A 15,956-nucleotide genomic window follows, 5' to 3' on the forward strand; every position below is an offset into this window, starting at 1 on the left:
TGAAGTGCTGGGTACAGAAGAGTTTCCTTGTAAGCCCTTTTGAAGTAAGGGTTTGTTTTGTAAGGGAGGTAAGGGCAGATGTCTCCTTTAAAAATGCCTTCATCCTTTCTCCTGCATAATAACTTATTCTTAACTTGAAATAATAACTTATTCTTAACTTGAAATAATCAGGCAAATATTTTACTGATAGCAACAAGTCCTCTGCTCTAAAGCAGCCAGAGTGTTTCCAACCAATAAAACTTTTTAAAAACAGTTCAAGGAAAAAGAAGCAGAGGTTGGGCATGGGTTGCAGCACCTGAGAAGGTGGAAGCCTTTAGATAAATTCAAAACTATGGCCTGTGAAGGAAAAGGACTCAAGTACTCAAACTATGATTACTAATCACATCTTGTTAATGATATGCAGCTAGTTGGGTCAAAGTGAGCTTCAAACCCAAAATCTGCACAAGGTCCAGAGATGACTCATTCCATGTGAGGAGATCTGGGCAACACTGGCCAGGGAGTGGGACTTCTGTCACATACAGGAGAATGTCTAATCATACAACTACCACTTTACAGTCTAAAAAGTGCAAGTGTAAGGATTATGCAGAACAGAGAGAGTAAAATCTGCATTTGGCTCTTTATTAGAGGAATTTCAGGTAACTTAAAATCTTGGGGAAGGGTAAGCTAGTGAACAAAGCAAGAGCCCTTTGACAGATGATGTAACAGTTACTGCTAGAAATGCTCATATTTTCCAGAAGGAACTTATAAACTTAAGAGTGGTTTCGAAAAAAAAAAAAGGATTCTGAAGAAGAGAACTGAGCATGTGCTTTCACAATTATATTTGTCTTGGTAATTTCATTTCAACAAGATATACAGAAAATCCCTATCTAAAATAAGAGGGTGCTCTTATCGTCATATCTTTATTCTGTGTAGGTTATAGAGGACAGAAAGGGGAAAGAGGCGAGCCTGGAATTGGACTGCCTGGTAACCCTGGACCACCTGGCCCTGCAGGTACAAGTCTCCAGATCTATTTCTGCTATTGTTGTTTATGAACTAACAGGCCTTTCTCCTGGTTTTACACTCCTGCTTTTCCTCCCGAGCTGGATCGCAGCGTGAGGTCAGCCCCACCTGCCTCCTTGTGGATGTGCTGGAGCGCACCTGATGTCGGTGATGAAAAGCAGGGCACTGCTCGTGCTCTGGTGAGGACCCTGCTAATTGTAGCTTTGTTTTACCAGCTGCTGGCCTGCCAGGCCCACCAGGAGCATCAGGCTCACCGGGACCGCAGGGGCCGCCAGGAGCCGCCGGGAGGTGCAACCCAGCGGATTGCTACTACCACGTGTCACAGACTCGCTCACGCACCAGCAGGAAATAAAATCCCTCCCCCCCGACACTTGGGTTCACGGTCACTTTTCACTCTTTCCAATAAGTTAATTTAATTTTTTGAAATATTGGTGCATTTTTTTTTCTCTGGACACTGCATGGTATATAGATAATTTGTAAGGCACAAAATTGAGCCTTTTTCTATGTTATTTGCAGTGTCATAATGATGACATGATGTCATATATTTTCCAGAGTGCATTCCATGTGTTGTTTCTCATATTTATTTTGCTTAGAACAGAAAATAGGCCCAAATAATTTTCATAAACTTCTTTCTTCAAACAAAAAATATTTTATTATAACTTAAGACATTATGTATGCCTCCCTATGTAAGCTGGCTTTATTTTTTTGCTGGTGGTGAATTTTCAATGGAAAAAATAGATTTCTGAAGTTACAAAGCGTACTCATTCATGGCAAATGCAGGACCTGAGCTGGAGCACTGGGAACTCTGTTCAGACTAAACATTCTTGTCCCCCAAGGAGGCTCCAGCACACCTTCTGAAAAGGGTCTGCCGTGCTCCAGGAATGCTGCCCACCATTACAGGCACATCCAAGATGGCAAAGAAGGAAACAAAGATGTGTTTGTGGTCTCCTTATCCCATCCAATGATGAGCTTCAGACTGACTGGAAGATCACTGGGTGTAGCTCCAGGAAGTGTCTCTCCTGACTGGAATTAGTCCCAGATGGGGGCCTGTATGTTCCTTTAGTCATGGTTACACATACCCCAGATATTAAATGCAAGAGGCTGCTGACAATGTTCTGGACTGGCACACCTTCTAACCATTAGGTGGACTGAGTAAAAATACTAAGGCCTGGAATCAAGCTAATCTGCCATTAAGTCTGCCTACAGCAAAGGTGACCCCTTGCTTTAGAGCAGAGGCTGGTGAGTACATATTCCAAGAATGGAACTTCACAAGCCTCTAATCTTGGTGGTGGCACTGTTTTCCTCTTCCTCCTGCAATATTCGCACACTGAAATCAGCTTGAGAAGAACATGGAACTGTAGAGTGCACAGCTCACAGGTTCTATTAACTGGTGACAGAAAATTTTTTTGAGTTCAAGAGAAATTCAGAAAAAAATACAAAACTCTCCTAGAAAGGTGTACTACCGAGAACAACAGCATCCCGTTTTCAGGCATTTAGTAAAGGCTGCAGGAACAGATAATGTCAATGATGAACAAAACACAACAATGTGTAAATCCTGTAAAGTTCAAAGGGTTGAGCAAAAGAAAATCTGAAGAAAATTGATCACACAGATGATCCTGAAAAGGAGTGAGTAGGGGTGGCCAAAATTTCACTGCTGGTTATTAGGAAACAGATGATCCTAAGGTAGTCCTGTGGAATTTTGTATGGTGCAATAGAAAGTGAAGGTGCTGCTTAGAGAACACAGACATTTATAACCTACAACAGACATCTATAACCTACAACTTTGAAATGCTCCTGTATCACAAAGCTATACTGAGGGCTTTTATCCCATTGTTTGGAAGTCAGTCACTCTCCCACATTAGGCAGGGAAGTAGTTTTGATAACTTTGTGCTTGAGCAGTACTGAGCTACCAGGGAAGTATTCTCAAATTGGAAGTCCTGGCTTCCAGAGAAGCTGTTGTGATACATGAATCTGGCTGACTTCTGGGTTTTGCTCAAAAGCAGTTAAGGAATGACTGGCAGGAGTCTTTAGCAAGAGATGCACATTGGCATTTATTCTGAATAGAGTTCCTAGCACTTGTACCCAGAGCAGAGGAGCAAGATGAGAGCAAGAGGTGACAATTAACTCAGGCAGCAGCTGGGGCACTCAGGACACTTTCTGAAAGGGAAAGCAGAGATCCCTGACATGTTCATTAGTTAGGTGTTTGGAGGAGAGAAGGGGCTTGCTACAACACCATGAAACTATCTCCTGAAGGAGCTGCACTACACCCTGCAGCTGGGGGCGCCTTGGGGAGTCTGGGTGCTTTATCTGTTCCTTGTGAGAATGGGGTCAAAAGCCCACAGGCAAACCCAGTCCTCACACCTCCTGTTCTTGTCTCAGCCCTCACTCCTTGGGAGGCAATGGCTGTCCCTTTTCCAGGCCAGCACACCCCTCCTGCTGGGGGGAAGCTGCATTTGGGACACGTGGTCCTGCCGGAGCTCAGCTCAACACAAGCTGCTCCCACTGCAGAGCTGCTGTGCCCATGGAGCATGTTTTGGTTTGCTCTGTGGAACTGATCACCCTTCCAGTCCTGGTCCTCAGAGCTCTGGGGCTGAGGAAGTGCTGGGAATGGTGAGGCAGCTTGAGACTGAGCACTGAGGCACCGACTGCTGCCATGGGTCTGCCTGCCCAGAGAGCACAGCCTGGCACCAGCACATCTCAGTGTCTAAACACGGACACCAGAGGAGGAGCAGCCCCACATACTGGTGTCCATTCTCTGAAAGGAACTGCTGGTCAGGTATCTTGCATAAACATTTTCTGTTTCTTTTGGATTTTGGGGTTTTTTGGGATTTTTTTGGGTTTTGGTTTTTTTTTTTTTTTTACTTCTCTAGTAATTCCAATATATATATAATCGAAACATTTTTTACTTCAAAAGTTAATTTTGAACTTCATTTTCTGTGATAATATTGAAAAGGGTGCTGTCTTGTGTTAGTACTTGAGTGACTTAGAGGTTCCCAAGCAGCCCCATCCTGGAAGGCTGTACATAGACCATTGCACCACTTTGGTGGTATCTGTATATTTTGGGGCTTTTAGCTTGCTGAAACCCAGCATCTGTTATCTGCCAGATGCAATTGCTGTATTTTAATTTACTTGAACTTATTGGGAAGCAGAACACTTTTTATATTTGAAGAAGTTTTATTTTTTCATCTATGTTTCCTACAGATGCCTTTTTCTTTTTATAGGCTTAAAGAGAAAGATCTTTCTAAAATGTATTTGAATGCTTTCAGTTGATTTGCAGGTAACTTTGGCAATTATCTTGTTGCATTATTTTTATTTTGCTAAATGCCCAATTTAATTTTCTCATGTGAGAAAACGGGTAATTTTTTATATGGGCTATCTCAGTACCTAATTTAAGATGCCACTCTCTTCACTGGGGTAGAGCAGAGCTAATCCCAGCTTAACTTTACTTCACTGGCTTGCTTCTAATTTGCATTTTTAGAATTGAAAGTGGAAAGTAGCTGGAAACATGTGTCTGCATGCTTTTCAGGTTTGGCCCCTGAAATTTCTTTGCAGTTTCAGACTGATGTTGTCTTAGTTTTTGGGCAGGAGGCCAGGGAGGGAAAAGGGGATGCTAATCTATTTTGCAATTTGCTTTATCAGTTTTGTATCTGTTTTGAGCAGTTCATGCTGCAGTAGGCACTGCAAGGAAATAAACATGAGGGATTATTTTTTTTCCAGTAGCATAAGGTCTTTTATTCTGCTTTGGGTTTGTTTATATGCAACAAGACTCAGAAGTGAAATAACTTTGACAAAATGTTTTTAAACCTTTTTTAAAAGCTCTTTAAGCTTTATCCTAGTTCAGGGTCAGACTTTTATATTTTATGGCAAGTTGCTTTATCACCTAATAAACACGTGTTGGGATTTTCTTTAAATAGCAATGTACAGAACTACTCAGTTTGCCTAAAGAGAGTACAGAAACTTCCTCAGAGGGAAGCTTTCCCGAGGCTGCAGCAGATCTCCTGCTGTCCACATGGGGGAGTGCAAAACATCCTTTCAGTACAATGGTTACAGCCCAGGCCCAACTGGCCCAGCAGAACAAGAGCTGACCCAGCCATGTGTATTCTTACAGCACAAAACTTTCTGTGTTTCTGATTTTGTTCTTGAGACTTACTTTTTTCTATTTTATTTCTTCAAATCTCTTTAGTTTGCATGGCGGTATTTGCAGAAATACTGCCTTTCTTGGATAATTATTGTAAGATAATATTGCTAAGATTTTATTTGTGTTTATTATTACATTGTGTTTTATGTATGTTACAAAAGAATATGTTGTGGTGACATCTCATTTTCAGGCACCATTTATGTCCCCTGCAATGATGTTTGTCCCCAGGGGTGGAGGCACTCACCTATGGTTAGTAAAAGCTTCAGCAGCATCCAAGGTACAATTGGGCAGCAGTGCAGCCCAGCAATGTTTTGAGAACCAATATTCTTACCTTAAGCTGGATCTGGTGTCAATGTTAAAAGAGCACTGTGATACAGAAACAGGATTGATTATCCATCCTTCCCTTACATATTATGATTGTGGGTTATGACAGATGCTAGGTATGCATAGCTTTGTTAAATAAGTGGGGGTTTTAATTAATGGATAATCACACAAAATATTTTGGATCTTCTTTTTCACAAGGGTGAAATGTTATTATTCATTTCCATGTGCACTCAATTTTTCTTTTTTTTTTTTCTGAAATGTTTATATGAAAGTCTTGTAAAAACCCCACTGGCTAAATTAGCATTTTATAAACTTGATTCTCCAAACAGACTACATAAAATCACTTCTTAATCTTGCATTTTACCAATGCAGTAGAAATGCTGCTCTAATGTGAAAAGTTAGAACAAGAAAAGTAACTCAGAAATCAAAACATTGCTGGTTTGGGGTGTGTTTTTATTGAGTTTTTCATAGATTCTGGATGTACCAAGTCATGCAAATTTTTCCTGAAACCTGATATGTCCCCTACAATTTGATTGTACTGGATGGATGTTTAAATCACCTCCATGCACGTAGGTGGGTGTGGGCCACGGAGAACAAGTTTAAACCCAACTTTGTCATGGTTGGTATTTGAGTGAAAAATTCAATCTTCAGGATACTGTAAGGAAATGTGGTTTCCAAATGCTAATTGCTAACAAATATTACAGATTCTAGACCAAAATAAGTTTGTAGCTAAAAAGATTGGAGTCTACATGCCCTTTAGCAGTTTTCTTTCTTAGTCTGCTATTCTATAAACACGAATGCATTTAATTACTTACTCCAGTTTTAATGTAAATATATTCTGTCTCCAGTCAGAATGTTTGAAGGATTCTCAATGACACACCTTGGTGTTTTGTATTCTTTCATTTCTGAATTGTATTGCAGCTGTCACTGAATGAATCACAGAACATGATGACTGGTTGTTTCCTTCCTTCCTTATATTTTTGGTTTGCAGCGTTTAAGGTTCAGTTCAATGGAAATGTATTAAGTGGATGAAAAATAACTTTTTACATTATTGCGTGGCCATGTACATCTGAAACAGGATGGATGGAAATGGAAATATTTCACATACTTTCTGTTTGTGGCTCTGTCAAAAATGTCAGCCTTTCCTTCTGTGTCAAATCACAAGAGGGAGGATACAGCTGCAGACAGGAGAAAGGAGAGGCACAAAGCCACTGCAGTGAGCTCTGGAGAGAAGTCAGGGTGGGTTGGCTGAATTTGGGGGGCTTGGATTTTAACCCCAGCTGAAGTCAGGCTTGTGCTTGCTAAGCCTGGTGACACTTAGAGATCTACAATCTGGATTAAAAAACAAACAAACAAAACCAAATAAATACAAAACCTTGGTCTTAATATGTATATAATTTATGGAAATTAATGCATTCTCTGAATGGAGATAAACTTCCTGTCCAAGTAGGAGATAATCACTTTTATTCAAGAAACTGATTCACTGAACTTTAGGAACTGTAGGAATTTTCATTTTTCTCTTCCTGCCTAAGTCTCCCAGAAGGAAAAAGGCTGATGGCATTTTAAAGGACTCTAGGTAATAATTTCACCACTTACTTTTCTTTTTCCAATTTCATAGTGACTCCAGAAATTTTGTTTTGTTCATTGTCTGAAGCTGCCAGGTTTAGTCATCCTTTTGAATGCACAGAGAGCAAGCAAAAGAGAACAGGAGTAACAAAAAATAAAAGGGAGGGAGGGAATAAAACTAAAGCTGTAGCAAATCCCACAGGAGGAACCTGCCCTACAAAATATAGATATTTCTTCTCTACCTGTGACCTATGAGCAGAGGAGATGCAGCAACTGCATTTTTTAAGTATAAAGGAAGCAGAGGTTACATGGCCAAAAAATAGTACAGTAGTACAGGTCAAGCAAACACATTTCACACAATTATCTAAGCAATTTAACAACATTTGCAAAAATGCAGCCTTTGTATGTAAAGCACAACTGCTGTGTTCTGCCAGGATGAATTAACACTGTTGTCTCTGAAACTAATGTTTCTTGGGAAACCTGGTTTCTTGTTCCTTCTGTCCTTCAAGTAACCTTCAAAATACCATCTGCTGACACTTTTTATATTTGAAGGAAAACCAATTTTGTCATAGATCTGTGCTTGGCTCTGGATGAGCTCAGATCATGACTAAGTATTCAAGGACACAACATGTAGTGTAATCCTCCCTAGCCTTGGTTTCATATATATCATTTAGGAGCTCCAAATAGTGCTCTAGAGCTTCTTTGGCTACAGAGACTTTGGCCTTTGTGAGACATTCAAGATTTTTTGGTAGCAGTTCATACTAACTTGCTTGAACCCAGTGATGGCTGAGGCAGAAAACTTATATATAAACTCATATATTAATCATATGTGTATATAATCTATAGCTGTATAATACATCCATCTCTTAACTCAATATTTGGCAGCAGTGTTATGAATTCTTGCTAATAGAGTGATGGTGAATGGTGTTAACCCAGCTGGCCTCTGGTCACTAGTGGGGTTCCCCAAGGCTCAGAATTGGGGTTGGTCCTGTTCAGTGTCTTTATCAGTGACCTGGATGAGGGGATTGAGGGCACCTTTAGTCAATTGCAGACAACACCAAGCTGGGTGAGAGTGTCAGTCTGCTGGAGGATAAGAAGGCTCCATAAACTGGGGAGTCTGGATGTATGGATGCTGAGGATTGCCCCAACCTATCACCAGTCCCAGGTGTAGGACCTTGGCCTTGGCCTTGCTGAAGCTCATGAGGTTCCCATGGACTCACTTCTCGAGCCTGCCCATATCCCATCCCTTCCCCCTAGCACGCTGATTGCGCCACACAGCTTGGTGTCGTTAGCAAACTTGCTGAGGGTGCACCTCATCCCATGGTCCATGGCACCAGCAAAGGCATTAAACTGTCCCAATATGGACCCTTAAGGAAGTGGTCTCCACTTGGACATTGAGTCAGTGACCTCAACTCTTTTAGTGTGGCCACACAGGTCTGTCTGTCAAATCCACGTCTCTCCAGTTTACAGACAAGGATGTTGTGTAGGACAGTGTCAAATTCTTTGTCCAGATAGATGATGTCGTTCCTTCTTCCTTCCTCCATCACCACTATAACCCTGCCAGAAGGCCACCAAAATTTGTTGGCAGTGCCAGGTTAACAGTCAGACTCAATGATCTTAAAGTTCTTGCCCAACAGAAAATAGTCTATAAACTGGTTCTCATTACGATTTTCTCTGGGTTCCTGACTATACTGAAGTAACTGAGGAGCTAAAATATATTTTTATCACACTGCAATTAAACCTCCAGAACTAGAAGTGGTGACAGAGATCATGGTGGGTAAAAGAGTTTTCAGAGTCTTCTGTTCAATAAATCTCACAGAATTTTATGATGCTGAACCTGAAGGAGATGAGAACAAGATTTACTTGGGATTTCACAAAGATTTCAGGAGCATCTAGTTAAAATTGGTGGCACACCGACAGTGGCTTGTGAAACTTCTCAGCCTCTTTGCACTGTGTCTTTTAACTTTATTTACAATCTTCTTTTTTCTGTATCACCATAGTCAATACATCTTTATTTTAAATTCACAGTCCTGTCTTTATTTTCCAAATCTTTATTTTACTTAAATGTGCTGTTAATAAAAATCCCATCTCTGGTGCGTTATGGTGCACAGTCTACCATTTGTCAAGTACCACTTTTCCATTCTTGTGTAAGATTTGGAATTGAGAATTAGATTAACCTATGCATCCCATAAGGAATTACTATGGGCCTGAGGATTTTTTCTTCAGTTTTTTAAATGAAAATTTGTCAGTCAGCTTGAAGGCAGAAAATCTGTCACAATCTTAAGATGTCCTCTTATAAAGATTATGCATTGAATTGACTCTCAATGTTGAATTTGTTTGATTGTAATAATTCTTATTTGAGTTTGCATATGAATATTTTTGCTCCTACATGAATTTCCTTCTATTGTGGAATTTTATGCATTTTTCAGACTATATTTTCTAAAGCACTTCGCAGTTGTATTTAAATGTGGGGGGGTTTGCTTCTTTTTATTCATATGTTTATGCATTACGTACAGAAAACAATATTTTCATTCTGTTATCAGGTGAGACTTTTTTTTTTTTTCAGCAGTTTTACACACTTTATAGTCAAAATAAAAGTTTGCTGGTGAAACTACAGGTTTTTTTACTAGTGTTTTATTTGTTCCACTACCTAAGGAGTACTTTGGAGGACTCTGCCAAGTCAGTAAAAACTGACCTAATTCAAAAACTTTTGAAAACCCCTTTATGTGTTCCCAAGCCACTCATCTTGTGTGGCCTCTTCTGGATTTGTTCACAAATGAAATTCTTTGCACTTGCCAATTTTGGTGACTTCTTGCAGTATTAACATAGGAAATCAGGTTTGGTTTGAGGTAGGTTTAACTACTATTTTTTTCAATAATTCCTTTTGAAGCATACGTTATACCTGTACTTTTCCTTTAGTGTTATCTTACATATTACATGCAAAATGCAATTCTCCATGGATCTTGTTATTTCTCTCTGTTGTCACATGGCATCAAGAAGGGCTAGGAGAAAAATCAGTGCTTAAAACAAATGTGCCAAAGCTTGTATAGGAAAATTTGGACGGCCAGTAATGAGGAGAAAAGAAGTACCATAGGGTGGTTTCATTGTTGTCTTGAAGAGAGAATAAAGTTCAGAGAGGTAAAGTCAAACTACAAATAATTTAAATTAAACAGAGAGGAACAGAATACCCATATTGCTCATTTTCCTCTAAAAACTAAGTATCTAAGAAAGGCAACTTGGGCCATCTAAGGGCTGCCTTCTGCTGTTCTGGCCATCAATACTGAATGCAACCATAAATTTTAAAAATGTATTAATTTGGCGACTTGGAATCTTTTATAGGAAAAATTTATAGGACTTAAAATTTTGTTGACAGTGGCCTTTTATTTAATGTGACATAAAACAAGGCAAGCTGCAATGGGCTTCATATGAAATTACAAATGCAACAAAAATTGGAGTGAAAAAATGAAGCGGTTATTCCACATGGGTTATTCATGGCGAGCCTGTGATTTTACCTTTACAGATACTGGCAGCATAAACAGTGCTTTCAAAAGAACCTCCCACCTGGGTTTCTGTGATTGAATTGAAGAGCTGAAGGAGGTTTAGCATATTCTGTGCAAGACACATGTGAAATGACTGTGCATGAAGAGTATGTGCTAGAATTTATAAGTATATAGTATGAAAGAATAGATACAGCTGCAGTAAATAAAACTATCCTTTTTTATTTGATGGCTGAAGACATTATTTCACTGTACATCATACATAGGAATTAAGTAGGGGAGGAGGAAAAATCACAGAAATTCTTTCTTAAACAAAATCAAAAATAAAAATAAAAATAGAAAGTACCTTTTATTTCCCCCCAAAAGGAGAAGGCAGCACCTGTGTATTTCTGAAAGCACCATTGTTCCAGCTTGTGTTGCTAAGCACTCCTTTTGGAAGAATGTACACCACTGTGTTAAAAATACCTTACTGAAAACCTTGATGGAAAGGTTTGTCCGCATTTCTCCTTCGTTCATGATTTCGTCCTCAGCTGTCCGTGCGGGACGTGAATCGATGGCGACACACGGTGGCACTCTCAGGGCCCTTTCATGTTCTTGCCTGCTCTCTGTCCCGCCTGCATCCTGCAGGAGGCTGGCTCGCAGTACCCAGGAGGGCCCGGAGGGCCAGGGGGCCCGGGGACCCCCGGCTGCCCGGCCACCCCAGGGGGACCTCGGTCACCGTCACGGCCCTCCTGGCCATAGCTGGCTTTGCCTGGTTCACCTGGAAAAGTGGATGCAGGGATAAACTTTGGCAGCATAGGACTCGCATAGCATAATTAGCACCCTGTCCTTAAAGGCTGTATGAAGCTGGTTTTTCACTGCTCTCAGGGGATTCCCAAGAGGGGTGCCAATTTACAGGGACAATTTTCCTCTACCTGACACCCAATCTGTGATTACACAGCTACAGCAATGAAATTTCATTCCCAGTGCTCTCCAGGTGTACTAGTGCAGGTCTGCTGCTGTACAAAGCTCTGCAGGTACTCTACTCAGCCAACCCTGCTGCCAAGACCTAGGGCAGGGTAGATGCTACTTGCTAGAATTTCATTAGCTCTCTGGAAAAAGAAATACCAATATTTTTTTTCCACTCAGATGGTTGGGGAAATGTATGTAAAGATTTGAACTGCTGAGCACTGAAGTAGTTTTTACTTCTAAATCTTCAACGAAGAAAGGAAAAACAGTGATTTCAGGAAGCCTCTTCCAGTGATTGATTTCTACAGAAAACATCTCTGAGTTACACAGACATCCGTGGGATCAGTAAATACTAAACTATTTTTTCCTTTTTCACAAGAGAACAAATATGAGTAGTTCATCTTGCCAGATAAACACAGAAGTGTACTGAAGAAATACTGATGGAAAGAACATGTTTATGTTCATTTGCTGCCACTAGAGGCCAGCTGTGCTTCAGCCATCAGCAGGATCTCTCCTGGAGCCATGTTCTATAACACTGCAATTAATTAGCACAGAAATAAAATAATGTCACAAATTATGACTGGAGATTTTAAAGACTGCTGTGCCTTCCAGTGAGATAATCAGGCAGTTATGGCCTTTTTTTGTTTATTTTTATATATAATTATATGTGTACATAATATATATAAGATACATTAAAATAGGCGATTTTTATTCATGTGTAGGTAATTGCCTCCTTTTTTTAAATGCTTTCTTTACATTTTTTCTAATCTTTCTACACTGAAATAAATGAGGAGGTGGCTTTTTTGCTTTTTAGTTTTTAAGCCTGATTTCTGCCTGAATCACCACCTATGAAGTAAAACTTACAAAGAACTGTAATTTCAGCGTTTATTGCTTAATGGACTCCTTTTATCTTTTCAAGGAAGCTTGAAGTATCAGTTCTGAGCACATTTTTACTATATATCTATCTTCACCCTTATATTTACCTGGAAGACCTCTTGGTCCAGGATAACCTTTCAGTCCTCTGCCTGGAAATCCTCTTTCTCCTCTTTCTCCTGGTTCACCTAAAGCAAATTCATGACACATTAGTTACAGTCTGCCTGGAGTATCATTTTTACTAAATCCCCTTTCAGAAGTGAACAGTTAATAAGCAGATAATTCAGCTGGCTGTATATTTTCTTAGCATCTTTCAATGATGTCCTGGCACATATCCGTGTAAAATGTTTAGGATTTGATTAGGTTTTTTTCACCCATTTGAGTCACACTCAGAAGCAGACAGGTTGGGGGGAAAGAAACCACCTAGAGCTGGACAGTAAGTACCAAATGAAATATGTCACAGCCCAATTAAACAGGAATAGACCAAAGTCCCAGGATTTCAGGATATTTGGGATACAGACTGATGCTAGTGGCTTCTGCAAAATTATACAAGCTCCGTTAAGAAGTAAAAATTCTCAGGTGTTGGTCCTCGAGACAGCCAGTGCAGAGGAGACAAAAGGTGGCTACACAGATGACAGTATTCTGTTGATATGCACATGAGGCATAGTTTTACCATCACAAAATAATTTCTTTTCTCATATAATAATGTCATGGAGATTTTCCTTCAGTAGACACCCAGAGTTTCTTCAAGCCCATATCTTGCTCCAAACCTGAATCATCTTAGTAAGAGGAAGCATTTTTTGTTGCTTAGGTTGTAAAGTTCAAATTCTGTTAACTGTTATCTATGAATCTATCAGAACCAAGAACTCAGAGTGAGGTACTGAGAGTTTTCAGGTTGGCTGTCATGTACCATCATTATAGCTCTTGCACATGAAAGCATTCACCACTGTATCTGTAATGGTATTGCAAGGTTTTACTCTAAGGTAACTCAGAATTTGATGACAGCTATGATAGCTTTTTGTTAGTTATGATAAGTATTTTGCTTGTTTTGGGGAGGTTTTAATGCTCTGTTTATTTTTTTTTCTTTTAATATTAATACAGTGTAGCCTGCTGTGTGTTGAATCAAATTTTGCATATCCCATACATCACCTTTGTATTTCTTATTTTTGTTTCTTCTGCAGATGACATTACATTGAATTAAAACAGCAACAAAGCTCCAGAAATGATGCTGTTAAGTTTTGCTTTGTTTGTATTCTATTCCTTCTATCAAAGGTTTTCCAAATTTCACTTTCAAATAAACCTTGAATCAAAAGTAAACACCCTACTCCAGCAACAGCCCAGCTTTTTTGCAGAAAGAAAATTTTAAATAAGTCCCATTTGGAAAACAAATCAAAACTGCTGAATAGAAACTAATATATACATGGTCGTCATAAGACTTTGCAGAAAATTCTACCCTGTAATTCTCTGGAGGAGAATAGAATCCCTCAGTCATGAACAGAAGAGATTTACTTAGATCGAAGATTCTGTGTAAAATGTAAGTCAATTTTATCATGGATTTGTGCTTTCCAAAGAATCAATAGACTGGCACCTGTTGAAATGATGTTAAATGGCTCAAGTATTATGTGCAAATAAAAAGTAGATTATTATCAGTCCTTTGTAATGTGATAAACTAGGTGTGCTTAGAAAAGTAGACTAGATTTTAGTGAAGTAATCTGACTGCTACCATCAGCTCTTGAGACCATGAATCTTGGAGAAGCCGGGTCAACAGCCAGGCTGAATGCAGCAAAGAGAACCACTGCTGGAATCACATGAGGTGTTTGTCATCAAATGACTTCTACAATGTAAGAAGGGACAGGCATCTGCCCTGAACTAGAAGGAAGCAGCTGAGTCCTAATATTGATTCTCACTCTCATGGACTTCTGAGGTTTTGTGGTTTTTTAGGTGCTGAAAAGCAGATTTCTAAACAAGTCTTGCTGAAGGCAATGAGCCCTTTAATCATTGTGGTAACTGACACACCAATAACCAATAGCTTACATTCCTAGCTCAGGATCTGTTTGGACCTCAAGTGTGTACAGCATACACCCACAACCTGTAAACCAAGGAAGGGGGCAACAGCAGCAAGACTAAAACAAACCAAAAAAACCACCAAACAAACGACCAAAAACCAAAACCAAAGCAGTCCCCAAGTGAAAGCCAGCTGGAGAATTTCTTACCTTTAGGGCCTTTACGACCAATCTCACCAGGGGGACCTTTCAGGCCAGGCAGGCCACGGGGGCCAAGCTGTCCTGGGAAACCATTTTCACCAGCAGGGCCTGGAGCACCTGGAGGCCCTGGTCGGCCAGGAAGACCTGGAGCACCAAATTCTGGCCTCCTAAGGCTGGCTGCCAGCTGAGCCAATTGTTCTGCAATGAGCAGGAGGACAGAGTTATGGAGTGACTGAACAAGAATGAAGAGATTCCCATGATCACTGAAGAAAAATTTATGTTCACTGCTACAGGAACTGACAGATTATATTACAGCACCTTCCTTATTTACTTTGCTATTTACAAAGTTTATTCGATATAAGATATTACTTATTATAGAATATGATATTAATCCTATTTATAGAGGTTTTTTTAAATACCCTGTTGAGCATTATCAAGAACAGTGACAACTACTGAAAATTTTTAAAACATGAGCAGCAATTTCATTCTGTAAACTCTTTAACATTACAGAGGCATAATAACCCAAAAGACATCTTCAATAGCAAGAAGAAGAAAAATTTCTTCTGTGTTTATAGTGCAGCATAAATTTCTCATCTCAGTAATATCCATGCACCCAACCATATTAGAAAAGCTTCAAACTTCTGTGTGTGTCAAGAACTCAGCAAATTAGGGTTAATTTAGAGTAACTCTGTATTGCTTTAAACTATGTTATCTCCAGAAACCTCTCTTTGCATTCCTATTCTTTTCACCTATTTTGCACAGTTTGTTTGCTGAAATCTAATAGTAAATACAAAAAGCTTTTAGTGATGCTTGTACTTTTATGTCTGTAAACACAGCAAGTGATTTGAATACAAAATGTATTTATTTTGCACAGCTACTCTGATCTATGGCCGTCTTACCACAGCAGTAATGTGGAATCAACAGGCATTTCAATGAGGCTACAAAATATATATAAATAAGGGACTTCCTCTTACTGCATCCACACTCATATGTGGAAAAGTTTTCCACCACATCCCCTGCTGAGGCCATGCAATTTGCTCTGGGTAAGCATGGGGAAAATCTTAGTTGCCTCCACAGAAACAGGTGATCCCAATTTAAATGCACAAGAAACATCAAATACTTTTTAGCCTATTTACCTTGCATGACTCTCATGCAAACCTGCTTAATGTGCTGATCACTTGGTTCTTTTCCCTAGGATTAAAAAAAGAGGGTTTTAATAAAACAGTTGATGTTACACTTACATTTTATGAGTGTGCCTGATTCAAAAAAATGCTGTCAATAAACAGTTGTCACACTTTAACCCCAGCTGCCAGACACCATACAGCTGCTCACACCCACAGTCAACACCCATGGAACAGGGGAAGAAAAAGAAGTTTAACAAATGGAAAGTAAGAAGAAGAAGAGGAA

At 39.6% G+C, this 15,956-nt stretch overlaps 2 protein-coding genes across 6 annotated transcripts in view; one reads left to right on the plus strand and one right to left on the minus strand.

Annotated features, from left to right (window-relative positions):
• COL19A1 (collagen type XIX alpha 1 chain) overlaps nucleotides 1-9,641 on the plus strand; it is a 183,821-nt gene extending 174,180 nt beyond the window's left edge. For all 4 annotated transcript variants that reach the window (XM_077174795.1, XM_077174798.1, XM_077174796.1 and 1 more), the window contains 2 exons: nucleotides 913-990; nucleotides 1,215-9,641. In XM_077174795.1, coding sequence (XP_077030910.1) covers nucleotides 913-990; nucleotides 1,215-1,351 — 215 coding nt within the window. In that variant the 3' untranslated portion in view covers nucleotides 1,352-9,641. The remainder of the gene's footprint in view (nucleotides 1-912; nucleotides 991-1,214) is intronic.
• Nucleotides 9,642-10,730: 1,089 nt separating this feature from the next.
• Nucleotides 10,731-15,956, minus strand: part of COL9A1 (collagen type IX alpha 1 chain) — a 61,797-nt gene continuing 56,571 nt past the window's right edge. For both annotated transcript variants that reach the window (XM_077174800.1, XM_054629798.2), the window contains 4 exons: nucleotides 15,686-15,740; nucleotides 14,559-14,747; nucleotides 12,456-12,533; nucleotides 10,731-11,284 (listed from right to left, as the gene is read on the minus strand). In XM_077174800.1, the coding sequence (XP_077030915.1) occupies nucleotides 11,100-11,284; nucleotides 12,456-12,533; nucleotides 14,559-14,747; nucleotides 15,686-15,740 (507 nt within the window). In that variant the 3' untranslated portion in view covers nucleotides 10,731-11,099. The remainder of the gene's footprint in view (nucleotides 11,285-12,455; nucleotides 12,534-14,558; nucleotides 14,748-15,685; nucleotides 15,741-15,956) is intronic.

This window comes from Agelaius phoeniceus, chromosome 3 (genome assembly GCF_051311805.1).
Source record: "Agelaius phoeniceus isolate bAgePho1 chromosome 3, bAgePho1.hap1, whole genome shotgun sequence".
In the NCBI taxonomy this organism is placed as follows: domain Eukaryota; kingdom Metazoa; phylum Chordata; class Aves; order Passeriformes; family Icteridae; genus Agelaius; species Agelaius phoeniceus.